General features: G+C 36.8%; 1 protein-coding gene across 3 annotated transcripts in view; it reads left to right on the forward strand.

Annotated features, from left to right (window-relative positions):
* Positions 1–12,896, forward strand: part of ATP11C (ATPase phospholipid transporting 11C) — a 182,055-nt gene that overhangs the window by 114,517 nt on the left and 54,642 nt on the right. For all 3 annotated transcript variants that reach the window (XM_069462993.1, XM_069462994.1, XM_069462995.1), the window contains exons 6-12: positions 823–951; positions 2,755–2,858; positions 5,011–5,061; positions 6,015–6,079; positions 6,418–6,499; positions 7,445–7,595; positions 8,203–8,400. In XM_069462993.1, the coding sequence (XP_069319094.1) occupies positions 823–951; positions 2,755–2,858; positions 5,011–5,061; positions 6,015–6,079; positions 6,418–6,499; positions 7,445–7,595; positions 8,203–8,400 (780 nt within the window). The remainder of the gene's footprint in view (positions 1–822; positions 952–2,754; positions 2,859–5,010; positions 5,062–6,014; positions 6,080–6,417; positions 6,500–7,444; positions 7,596–8,202; positions 8,401–12,896) is intronic.

A 12,896-nucleotide genomic window follows, 5' to 3' on the forward strand; every position in this document is an offset into this window, starting at 1 on the left:
ATCATTTCATACTCATATTAGTCCTCTGAGGTGGTTGCAATCATCTAAGACACTTACCCAAGGTCATACAGTTAAGTGGCAGAGCTGGGACATAAACTCATATTAAGAAGTCTAAGCTTTTAAGTATTATGATTTATTCCCTACATTAATAAATTGTTCAGAATTTCTTCTCTCATGTTTTATTTCTCTACTTGTGCTTTGGGTACTTGCTGCTAAGAAATTGTTTCTCATTGCTATATTAATTGACTCTTCTGATAGCAGATGAATTCTTGGAAAGTGACCTATAGAAAAAATATTTTTTCAAATATTATGAGAAAAACCAATGCCTCTCTAATTAATAGAGGTTTTCTGAGCACTGAAGAAGAAACTGGCACCCAGCAATCAGTTGTTATCACATGGCAGGCAAAGTATGTGGAAATATGCATGGTGCAGAGTGGGAGTGTAGCTGCTCAGTATCCATGAGTGCCCAACTTGTGACATGTAGATTTTCTTGATTTATTGATAAAGTGATAATGGTTGTTTTCTTATAAAACTTTAGTGCCAGAAATATCAGAGAGCAAACAGGTGTTGGAATCATTTATTAGAGTTAAAGGTCAGTGCTAAGCTAATCTAAAAGAATCCTAAGTCCTTGTGATCTTTAAGAGGATTCTGAATGTTGAGTAATATTCTTTTATTACCTTTCAGGTGGTGTAGGATGTTAGGATACTCTCAAAGCCCAGAGCTGCAGATATCTCTTGCTAATGTTTTGCCTTTAGTGTGAGATATAATGAATATTTTGTTTGGAATTTAAAATATTTATATCTGCATTTCTTTCCATTCTAGGTTGGTGATGTAGTGGAAGTACAGGCTGATGAAACCTTTCCCTGTGATCTTATTCTTCTATCATCTTGCACCACTGATGGAACCTGTTATGTCACTACAGCCAGTCTTGATGGGGAATCCAATTGCAAGGTAACAGAGACTAAACCTTGCCTAAAGATTTTGATCTTCGGATAATCATAAAGTACTGCTTCGCACCACCTCCTATTCTTTTATTTTATCTTATTTGTCTTATCCTACTCGTGTAGGTTTTGTATTTGAAGACCGCTGTTATATAACTGACTTTTGACTTCTGAGCAAATACTTATCTTAGAGGAAAAGGGTAGTGTTGAGTGGGGAAAAACCATGCCCCAAATAAGGGCCACCACAATTTTTATAGCACTGCGTGAATTTACTATTGACACAACTCATTTAATATTTTATTTAGGCTTTTAAAAATAGGAGTAATCATAGGCTAAAACTATATAAGTATAAAGATAACTTCATGAACTCTAACCTTACAGTTTGTTCTATTTTTATTCTAAAAGTGACGTGTATTTTCTTTAAAAATTGTTTATTCTTGGGTTATAAGATATCTAACCTGGAGTAATTTGATTGCTTTTTAAAAATACCTTAGCATGTAGTTTGGCAAATATTCACTTTATTACAACTCGGAAGAATTATAAGTGAGTTAAAGTAAATTTGGTCAAACCGGGGGACAACTTCTCTTATACTTTGTGGGACAGTCAGTTCTTTGCCATCGTCCAGAGCCAGGGCATGAAGATGTATCCTCTCTATGTTGACTTTAAAGGGGGATACTGATATGGCTCACCTCTGGGAATATCCTTGGAGAGTTCCTCTGCTTGTTCATTCCATCTAGAGTTGGGGACCAGGACTCAGTATGTGAAAAAAGAACTTTATCTCTTGGATGACTAATTCTGTATTTCAAAAGCATCGTAATGAGCAAGAAGCATTTAAACTATTCAACAACAAAGTTATATTTTAGAGAATGTCAAGATAAAAATCAAGAGATCTACCTGAAGATTTCCTAATAGCAAAAAAGTTGTTTAGAGGAAGAAAACGTTCAGGGAGTTTCTTTTTTCAATTAAGTTGATCTGCTCAAATCAGCTAAAAGTACAGAGGTTTTCAAAAGCAGGAGGCAGTTTTAAATATAGCTCAGATAGTTCCGTAATATTCCCTGAAGACCATGGCAACAGCTTTCCCTTCTACGTAAATGGTGCATTCTTTGAGTCTGTATTACCACTTGTTTGACGATGTATAAATTGGTTCATTGGAGCCTGCCTTGAGTTCTGGATGAATCAAGTGCATAATGTACGCTAGTAGAATATTCTGTCTGACTAATGTGAGACACACCATCTCCCTGCCCTTCCCACGAAATGTAGCCACTTTGAACATTTTCAAGATCATTAATTAAGCTATTTGTGTAATGGAACTATTAATGATTCTTTTTCTTGATGTTGGCAAAATTTTAGCATTCTTATGAACAAAAAGGTTATGTTCAATTCATATGTGTATGTCTACATTGCCATACACTATAGTGAGAAAAATAATAAGTATCGGTTCCATAAATAAGAGAAAAAAATGTATTAAAAATTTTCATGGGGTCTTGGTTAATTAGATGCATGCTGCAAATGGAATCCTCTGAGCTGTCATTATCAAGAAGAGCTTTTAGTTTTTTCATTATCTTTGAAATCCCCTTGCAGCAGGGTTATCTTTCTAATTATCTGTAATATATTTTAAGAATAATACCATAAAACTTATTAGGTGGGAAATGTGCATCAGTATTTGTTTATTCTGCCAAAGCCTCTTATTAAAACAAACTATGGTCCTGGAATTAGTTGGGTGTACAATTATGAAAAGAAACATTTTGTTTTTGCTTTTGCTTTTGCTTTTGCTTTTGCTTTTGCTTTTGCTTTTGCTTCTGCTTTTGTCTAGACACATTATGCAGTACGTGACACCATTGCACTGTGTACAGCTGAATCCATTGATACTCTCCGAGCAACAATTGAATGTGAACAGCCTCAACCTGACCTCTACAAGTAAGAATCACCTGGTTTCATTTTACTGCTATCTGTTGGCTCTGCTTCTCTTCACCAACAATATTGCAAAGAAACACCCACCACTTACCAGCCTACTCTCATTTATGTTTTTATGAGCTGTTCCTTCCTTCTGGCAGAGAAATGAATCAAATCAGCCTTGTTCACTACCAGCCAAAGATAAATCATTGTGGGCCCAGACATCCTATGATTTTTCTTTTACTTTTGTTACTTATAAACATGGCCATGTATCATATTTTAAAATTAAGTTATCACGTAAGACTGACCGGTCTATCAGGCTGATGCAGTAACCAGAGTTAATTAAAACAACAATAAACCCTTTTACATGCCATCTAACATTAAAGAGAGAAGGGATACCCTCTTCATGCAATTAGTAGGCACTCTATCCTTTCTTACAATGATGGTGATACGCTAAAGATTGCAAATAGGCAGTTTCTTGTCCACAGTAAACAGTTAAGGGAGCAGTAAAATGGTGTAATTTCCTCTATTTTACTATACTTAGGTTTCTGGAAAAGATTTGCTGATTAACCATCATTGTGGATTGTCAAAAATTTGGTGTTTGATTTCGGACCGGTTAGTTTGTTTGATTAGAGCATGGTGCTAATGAGGGTAGAGTAACCTGAGGTAAAACAGGTTTTATCCCCATGTGGACCAATTTCATTCTATTCCACCATTACAGATGGCATCCATTACCCATCCTAGCCATCTTGTTAATGAACAGTCTTAGTCATAAGTGGTTGGATAGTCCAAGTGGTTGGATGTAATTTATACTAACACCTAGTAGTAGAAAAACAAAGTATTCATCGTGCCTCAAGAACAGTACCCTCTCTCCTTCCCATCACTTTTTTCCTCTTCCCTTTCCTCTTCTGTGTCCACATTGATCCTAGGAACTAGGGCCACAAAGTATACCAGCTTTTCTCTGCCTTCAAGGGGCTCATAGTGAGTAAAGTAGATAAAACAGTAAAGCTAAGCTTACACTACAGTGTTATAATAGAGGTGAGTACAAGGGCCGTGGGATCACGGAAAAGGGAGTGAGTTATTCTGCCTGAGTTAGAGAACAGTATCTATACCCTTGCATATTTATAAGGAAACTCTCACATTTTTCAGTTGCCTTAAATATGAAGGAGAATGTTACGACAGGGAAGGTTATTCCTAATTCTCCTAGACTAGATCAAATCCCTTGCTATGTGACTTCGGAATACCTGGTACTTCCACCACCCTTAGTGGTGATCACTGTTTACTTGTCTTTCTTAGGACAAGGAACATTTTTTTTTCTTTGCTTATTAGTGTATCTTCAGCACTTAGTACAGCACTGGCACAATTAATATATGATGAATGAATGAACAGACCCTTCATATTTTGTGTACATAGTAGTATAAAATATTTCTATTTTTTTTTGAAAAGATGGTGTTTACAATGCAAATTACAAAACATAATAATTTTGCTAACGAGGAGTTGGCCTTTTTACACCATTTTGCAGAAATACAGGTTACCATGTGCTTAGTCATATTAAGTGATTAGATCAAGCTCAGTTTTTAGATCAGCTGCAAGACACAGGCTGGATATTTCCAAGATAGTAATCAAGTGTTCACTGCCTAAGATCAATGTTTTGGTTAAAAGGGTGGTCCCTAGACCGGCAGCATTAGTATCAACTTGGAAACCCAAATCAGAAGCTCAGGGATGGGGCTCAGAAATCTGTGATTTAATAAGGCCTCCAGTGATTCTTATGCATGATTAAGTGTTAGAACTACTGAACTAATGGTTTTGAAAGTGTGTTTTAGCACCAGAAACCTTTCTTCTTCGTGTGAATCTAAAATAGAAGTCACGTTATTTATATAAAGGTATAAAGGAGAGAGGTGTTATGTGCATGCATAATGCCAAATAGAGCTTGAAAATCAATTTAGAATCTTTGTTTACATTCTTATAATCCATGATGTTATTTCAAAAATTAGATGGAAATGTTATATACCTTATCAGTTCAATATAACTTCTTTTTCCAAAAATATAATAGGCTTTTGTACTTCAGAGTCTAATCTTTTCTGCATTATTTGTATTTTGCTTTCTTCTCATATTTGTGGTATATGGATTTCACCTGGATATAGAAAACACATTTGCAATTATGCTCTTTTTACAGGTTTGTTGGGCGAATCAATATCTATAGTGATAGTCTTGAAGCTGTTGCGAGGTTAGTTTGTTATTTCTTTAATCTGTCCTTTGGCTGGGGGTATATTTTTCTTTTAAATCCACTAAAATAGCCAAATACCTTTCTTTATAGAAAGGGATATAAAGGTGAATAAGTAACCTTGTAATTGGTAGGGTTGTGGTGGTAGGATCTCTGTGTGCTGGGGGTAGGGGGGTGTTGGAAATAATGCTTAGGGTTTCCAAAATAGCAGAGCTCCAGACACTTTGACTGATGTTTCCAAACATTTTCTAGACACTGTATGTGTTGTCCTTGGTTGTACAGTGGCTGACAACATTGGAAGTGTACTTGCAGAACAGTGGTTTAAAGGAGAGTAATTGAGAGACTAGGCAGTGGATAAAATGCTGGAAGAATTACTGGGACTTAAGTAAAATGAAAGGCTGATCATTTATAATGAGGTAATTCATACAAAAAAGGATGCTTTCTTTCCTCTTTTATCATCCAGTTAATTACCTTAACTTTTCCACTTGCCCTTTATAGCCACACTCAGAACAGTATCTATACTCAGAAAGAAGTTAAACACAGAGTTCCTAGTGATCTCCCAAAAGGAGGATTTACTCTCTATAAATACATCAGTGTGTTTTTCCCCACCTTGGCATTTGCCTTCCCAGTCTTTTTATCTGTGACCCTCTGTTTCTATTTCTCTCTGTCTGCTGCTTTGTCCTGTCCTTGTCTCTCTATCTATGATTCATAATCCTTTTATCCCCTTATGCATTTCTTTACCACTGTTGCTGGCTACTCCTTTGCTGTGCTTCCATCTGTGTTATACCCTGAAGTAACTTCAGAGAGAGGGATCTTTCAGCTTTTCCTTGGGAGTAAGCAGATAGTATAAGTAGACAGAACCCCTTGGAGATAGATGTGTTTCAGAGCAAAATCTGTCCCCACAGTTGATGATGCAATTGTGTTGTTTGGATACACTGTGGTTGTTTTTTATTTAGGTCTTTGGGACCTGAAAATCTCTTGCTGAAAGGAGCTACACTAAAAAATACTAAGAAGATATATGGTAAACAATTTTTAAGATATATATGTATCATAAATATGCTTTGTAAAGCCTGTGAATAAATAGTGCATGTTAAAAAGTGAACATGGTAGATACTGCCATTTAATCTAAACCTCTGTTTAGATGTTGGGAATTTATAAGATGGTAAACTAAGATGGAATATGACTAATGTTATATAGAATTAAAAATTATGCTATTAATGATATATCAACTGGTGAGTTGGAAGGGGACTTAGAATTCCCACTTCTATAGATTTAGAAATTTATAGCAGTAACTGGATGGGGAGTTGGTTGACAAGTTCATTTGCAATCCAGGTTTCATTATATTCTGTTATTCCTTAGGAGTTGCTGTTTACACTGGAATGGAAACCAAAATGGCTTTAAACTACCAAGGGAAATCTCAGAAACGTTCTGCTGTCGAAAAGTTAGTATGCACCACAATTTCCTTAGTTGTTATTGATTGAAATAGTTACTTCTTCAGTAATTCCAAATAGCAACCATAACAAAAAACAACTATAATAGCAACTACCATTTTAAACACTTGTTTATGTTCCAGAAACTGTGCTCAATTATTTGTATGTCTGATTTGGTTTAGTCTTCTGAACAACTCTGTGAAGTAATTTGTGTTAGCTTCTCCACTTTAGAGCTGAGGAAATGATCTCAGAGATGGTATATGACTAACCTAAGCCCCCATAACTATTAAAGGACAGAGTTTATTTGAACTATAAATTTATTCCTTTTTGTTACTGGAATTAATGGTGTGGGGTCCTCTCGTTACTATATGCAAGTTGGTTCTATAACATAGATTATAGTCTCCTGGAAAATATTGAAGTGTTACCTGGTAGATCCTTAAGCTAGGTGCCACTGGTATGGCCCTCTCCCTATCACCTGCATGGATAACCAGTATGTCACTGCCACCCTCTCCCTAGCTCCACTTTTGAATTGAAAGAATCTACACTGAGCTTGAGGATTTCACATTGCTATTGTACCCTCCACCCCAAACGTTTAGGATTCAGGGAAGTGGAGACAAGCTACTCCTTCTATAAGGTTGAGTAGGTTATGGGGGGTGTGTGTGTGTGTGTGTGTGTGTGTTCCGTCACTTTACAGGAACCTTACTAAAGGGGTATTAAGTTAGTCAGCCATTGTACTTGGGGCGATCAATAAACAGTTCAGGGCTAGCGTTTCCATTTTGCCACTTGAGAGTGATGCTGCAGCTGTGATAACTGAGGTGCATATGTAATAAAGGTTTATGCTGTGGTTACACATCATACACAGGAGAAGCTTTAGATAACTGAACAGTTAAATTCATATCTGGCTGATGTCTTAAGTAATTAGGTGGTTTTAAAATCCATACTGTCTTATTTTTCAGATCTATTAATGCCTTCCTGATTGTGTATTTATTTATCTTACTGACCAAAGCTGCAGTGTGTACTACTCTAAAGTATGTTTGGCAAAGTACCCCACATAATGATGAACCTTGGTATAACCAAAAGACTCAGAAAGAGCGGGAGACTTTGAAGGTAATTTGTTTTCCGCTGAGTATTGTAACTCTAGAACTTTGCAATCAAGCCACCCTTTATTGAAATACTGCTCAGAGAAATGACACTTTTTGTTAGCTTCTGGGCTTTCTCTTGATTGTATGGTGGCCCTAAGCTATTAAATATGTAAGAAGTTTTAGAGAGTTTTTTTTGTTTGTTTTACTTTGGGCATCGGTGCTTGATTTTAGCTTTTTAAGAGTTTGAAGCAATTTGGCAAGAAGCTCTGGCATTTTAATATGATCTTGTGAGATGTTATAATATGAGCATAATGGATGCTTACATATAAACTTTGATCTCACATTCATATCTAGGGGTGGAGGGAACAAAGAACTTACGAAAGTGAAAAAAGTGTTGACAGAAGGTATATACGCCAAAGAATAATGATAAAATTGAGGGTGTTCTTAAATGTTGTTCTCACATACTGTGATAATTTTGACTACAATGGTATAGCGTCATTGAGAAAGTTCCTTATTTATAGCAAGAGCAGTGCTTTCAGCACTGAAATAAAAAAATACAAAGTTAACTGTTTCTATTATACTCATCTGATAGAGTGGTTTACCTAATTAGCATGAACTCTCTTTTATTTCAGGTTTTGAAAATGTTCACCGACTTCCTATCATTTATGGTTCTGTTCAACTTTATCATTCCTGTCTCCATGTACGTCACAGTAGAAATGCAGAAATTCTTGGGCTCCTTCTTCATCTCATGGGATAAGGACTTTTATGATGAAGAAATTAATGAAGGAGCCCTGGTGAACACATCAGACCTTAATGAAGAACTTGGTCAGGTTAGAACATACTTTCACTTACAATAAATCAGTATCGTGAAAATGTATTTTTTTGTGTTCTGGATTACCAATGTATGTGACTGTGTCACATTTGGAAGTGTGATTCAAAGAAAATTCTTTTATGCAGACATGTAATGAAGCTAAGCAGTGTTTTCATAGCCATAGCATCAGGTTTTTGCCTGCATTTTTGAGAAGGATACAATTTGTGTATTAAATTTGAATGTTACTAAATTCTCTTTAAAACTCACTGGATGATGTTATATTATGAATTATTGCTTTGAAATAGGAAACATATAGTCTTTATCACCACCTATAACCATTTGTGGATACAGGGTAGTAAATATAGGTATTTTATAATTGCATTTTGTTCCTTAAACAAAATTGACCAGAGTTGTCCTATTGACATTTTCTTGGTACATTCTGATCAAATAGAGTATAGACCTAGCTAGCAGAGCTGTTTATTCCAGTACAAGAATTTAAATGAAGGGAAAGTGTGAGGACATGTATTCCTCAAAATGCTTTTTGCTTCATATTCCAGTGTAACCCAAACTGTGACCGCATTTCTAACCCAGGTGCATTTATTTCCCAATGCAATGCAGTCTAGCTATAATTCTTCAAGTGATGACTTCTTAGGTGTTTTTCTTATTAGTATTGAGAAAGTTTTCCCTTTGTTTGAATTTACTGTGTGTCATGTAATGATCTTCACAAGTTGAGGGAATTTTTTGGTTTGCATTTGATTCTCACGACATTTTGAATGTCAAGGCTGTGGAAATGTCATTTCTATGATAGGGAGATGCAGATTCAGTTAATGGAACTGTGTGGCTGGAACATGGCCTCACACTTGTTTTAAATGGGGCTCATTTGCATCTACACCTCAAAACACTCTCTTCCTAAGTGTAGCCTTCCCACTGCCCCGACTCTATTTCTGCTCTTGACACAGCCTTTGCCTAAAGGTACATGTGGCCTTCCAGGTCCTTAAGTGCAGCCTTTTGATTGAATCGAAATCTTACAGAACAAATTCTTTTATTAAAAGGGGTGCAGCAGAGAAAGATGAAGCTTTTCTTGCCTCCTTTGATGCTTAAAAAAGAACAATCTTGAAATCAGAAGGCCGCAGGTTCCCTAGCCCTAGCCTAAACCAAAGTACCCTCTTAAAAACTTCAGTTGAAAAAGTAAAGGCTCTCCAGATACCATTTTGTTTAGAACTGACTTCAGGACACCAGTGTTTCAGACTATGGAGTCTGCATCCCACATAGATACTAAGGCACCAAGAATAGGATAAAAAATGAATGGACGAATGGCTTTTCCCTTAGATATTGTTCCCAGAAGATTCTTTTGTTGGTAATGTGAGCTGCCACAACTAATCCTTGCCTTTTTAAACAAGAAGTTTTCTGTCCAAGGACAGAGCTTTCTATGTAGAACTACTTTAGTTTCAATAAAAGCTATAATTTTGCAGATTTTTTTTGCATTAAAAATATTTTTAAGTATATAAGCCACCTCTGGTGAGCCTTTCCTTGACAGCTATTTTAGTGGTTCACTCTGAATGCTGAATAAATCTGCCTGTTCTAGATTCAGTGCCTGGCTCTGTAATGAGCGTGGCTAGCCTGGCACTAGCCTCAACCGTATACTGCAAATAGAATGGCCATCATTCCAAATATGATACTTAATATTCACCAGAAACAGATAGGATTCCCAGCCAGGTTTCACTTGATAAGACTCTTATCTCTTTCTTTCAGATCTCTACCTCAGCAGATTCTATATTACCTTGTTCTTATCAGACTGTATTAACACTGCAGAAAGTAAAGTAGAGCTTTGGGTAATGATCTGGTAAATTTGATCAGTGAAAAGAAGCTACAGTTTTCCTTTTAGCCATCACTCCCTTCTTCCACCTCACCTTGCATTTCTGGATGTGATTGTCATTTAGTCAAATCACTAAGTTAATAGCAAGACTACCACTTCAATTAATAGCGAATAAACTATTTGCCATCGTTATCAGCTTGCATGTATAGAAAATCTACCTGAATAAAAATGGAAAGAAGTCTTGAAATAGTTTCTTGGGCCATTTAGCATTCAATGGACCAGTACACACAAAATTACGTGTAACAAGTTTCCTCTTTGATGAGTCATAATTTAAGATATGTGGGGCTTTTAATGTTACTAAAGCCAATGTCAATTAATTCCCATCAATACCATTGCAAGCATTTGTTTGACCCTTTAAAATGACCCACATTGGTATTTGAAAAACAAATATATGTTTAGGATGGTGTTTGATGTGAGAAACAAAAGGAAGTAGACTGCTCAGCACAGTTGGAAAATAATGGGGTCTTTTATGATTAGACATCAATCGTTTAGACAACCAAATGGTTTTCATCCATCTTGAGAAAATTGTAAGGCTAGCCTTCTAGCCTTTCCCCTCCCAGTCTTGCAGCTATGCCTATGTAACATTATAGTCTAAGTATATACTCTAATTTCAATAATTCCAGTGACTGTTCAACTTCTTCTGTGTACCTGGGATGTGTTCTAGGTACCAAGGTTACTATTGTAAAGTAAACAAGAAACCCTCAAATTATTTACCATGTAGTTGGGAAACACACACATCAAACCTAACTATAGCAATATGATCATAATCAATCAGAAAAATTAGAGAATGTGGGACAATGGAAAGAGTCCAGTACTGTGTGATTTTGGTCAACAGCGGTGACAATAAACAATAAAGCACCATGTGGTTTACAGAACATATTTATTATTGAGCTTTGTTTTTTAATCTAAAGATTAAGTCTTATGCAGCAGGTATTGTTATTTAAGGTTAATATTTAAAGTTTAGAGAGATGAAGAGATTTTCCCAAGGTCACAAACCTAGTAGGTGCTGGAGCCAAGATGGAATCCAATTGTTCCATTAGGTTGAACCATATGAAAATTTTTGACCTACAATATAGGTGATTTCATATGTTCAACATATAGTTCAGAGCTCTTTGTACCCTGTAGTAGCTACCTCACTAAGAAATAGAAAAAAGGTGTTTTTTCCTTTTTCCTTCACTTTTCTCACACAGCCACTCTGACACAAGATATGTGAGATTTTTCCCCTACACACCAAGCAGTCAATTCTCCAGTGAAAACCAGCTGGGTGTCCTCTAATTCAATTCACTTTTGACACTACCTACCTGGAGATAGTGTTAGATCCCACAGGTTGGAGGCTCAGTCCCACAAGACTGCTCCCCACTTCTGATGCCAATCGCAAGCACAGATCGTAACCTGTGCTTCTGCCTGACCAGTTATAAGTCGGAGTTCCCACAACCCTATTCCTATTCGTTTGATCAACTTGCTAGTGTGGCTCACAGAACTCAGGGAAACACTCGTGTTTTCTGGTTTATTATAAAACGATATGACAAAGGATATAGATGAACAGCCAGATGGAAGACGTGCATATGGGATGAGTTATATGAGAAGAGGCCCAGAGCCTCCATGCCCCCTCCAGGCGTGCCACCCTTCAGGAACCTCCACATGTTCAGCTATCGGGAAGTTGTTTGAACCTGTTTTTTGGGTGGTTTTATGAAAGCTCCGTTACATAGGCATGATTGATTAAATCATTAGCCATTAGTTATCAGCTTAACCTTTAGTTCCTCTTCCTTCTCCCACCCCACATCAGGGGTGGGGCTGAAAGTCCCAACCCTCTAATCATGCCTTGGTTTTTGCAAGATTAGCCCCCATCCTGAAGTTGTATAGGGGCCCTCAGCCACCAGCCATTTTGTTAGCATACTAAAGACACTTATCACTCTGGAGATTCCAAGGGTAATTTTAGGAGCTTTATGTCAGGAAACAGGGAAAAAGATCAAATATATATTTTACGATGTCATACTCAATTTAGGCTTTCCATCCATAAAATTATGAGTTTGAGCTTGCTGATATAGAGGAGGCTTTTCAGGAAGCCCAAAGAGGAAGAGGCTGCTTTGATAGAGTCAACCAGCAGCCTTTCTCTTTATCCCTCGCTGTCCTTTAAATATGAGAATACTTTTTAATATGAATCATAGCTGATCCCAACTTCCCCTCTTTCTGAGTAGATGGCATATATTAGGGCAGTGGTTCTTTAAGTATACTCCTGAGACCAGCAGCATGAACATCACCTGGGGATGTAGAGATGCAAATTTCAGTAGGTCTGGCCCCGCCTCAGACCTACTGAATCAGAAACTCTGGAGGTAAAGCCCAGAGATCTGAGTTTTAACAAGCCCTCCAAATGCATGTGATGCATGCTACAGTTTAATAATTGCTGCATTTGAGTATAATTTGTTGGCCTAAACCTGTGAGATTCAATGTGTGCAGATGCATATGGCCCAAACTATTACATATAGGCAAATAAATTGTACTTTATATTTTAAAGCTACCACCTTTCATACTAATGAAAGAGATTCTGAAAGAGTTAATGCTCATTCAAAGGCAGGAGGTGAAACAACCTAGGACAGACTTCAGGGGAAAATGAAAGTTAATAATTTTGATCAGAAAAA

This window comes from Eulemur rufifrons, chromosome 30 (genome assembly GCF_041146395.1).
Source record: "Eulemur rufifrons isolate Redbay chromosome 30, OSU_ERuf_1, whole genome shotgun sequence".
NCBI classification, from domain to species: Eukaryota; Metazoa; Chordata; class Mammalia; order Primates; family Lemuridae; genus Eulemur; species Eulemur rufifrons.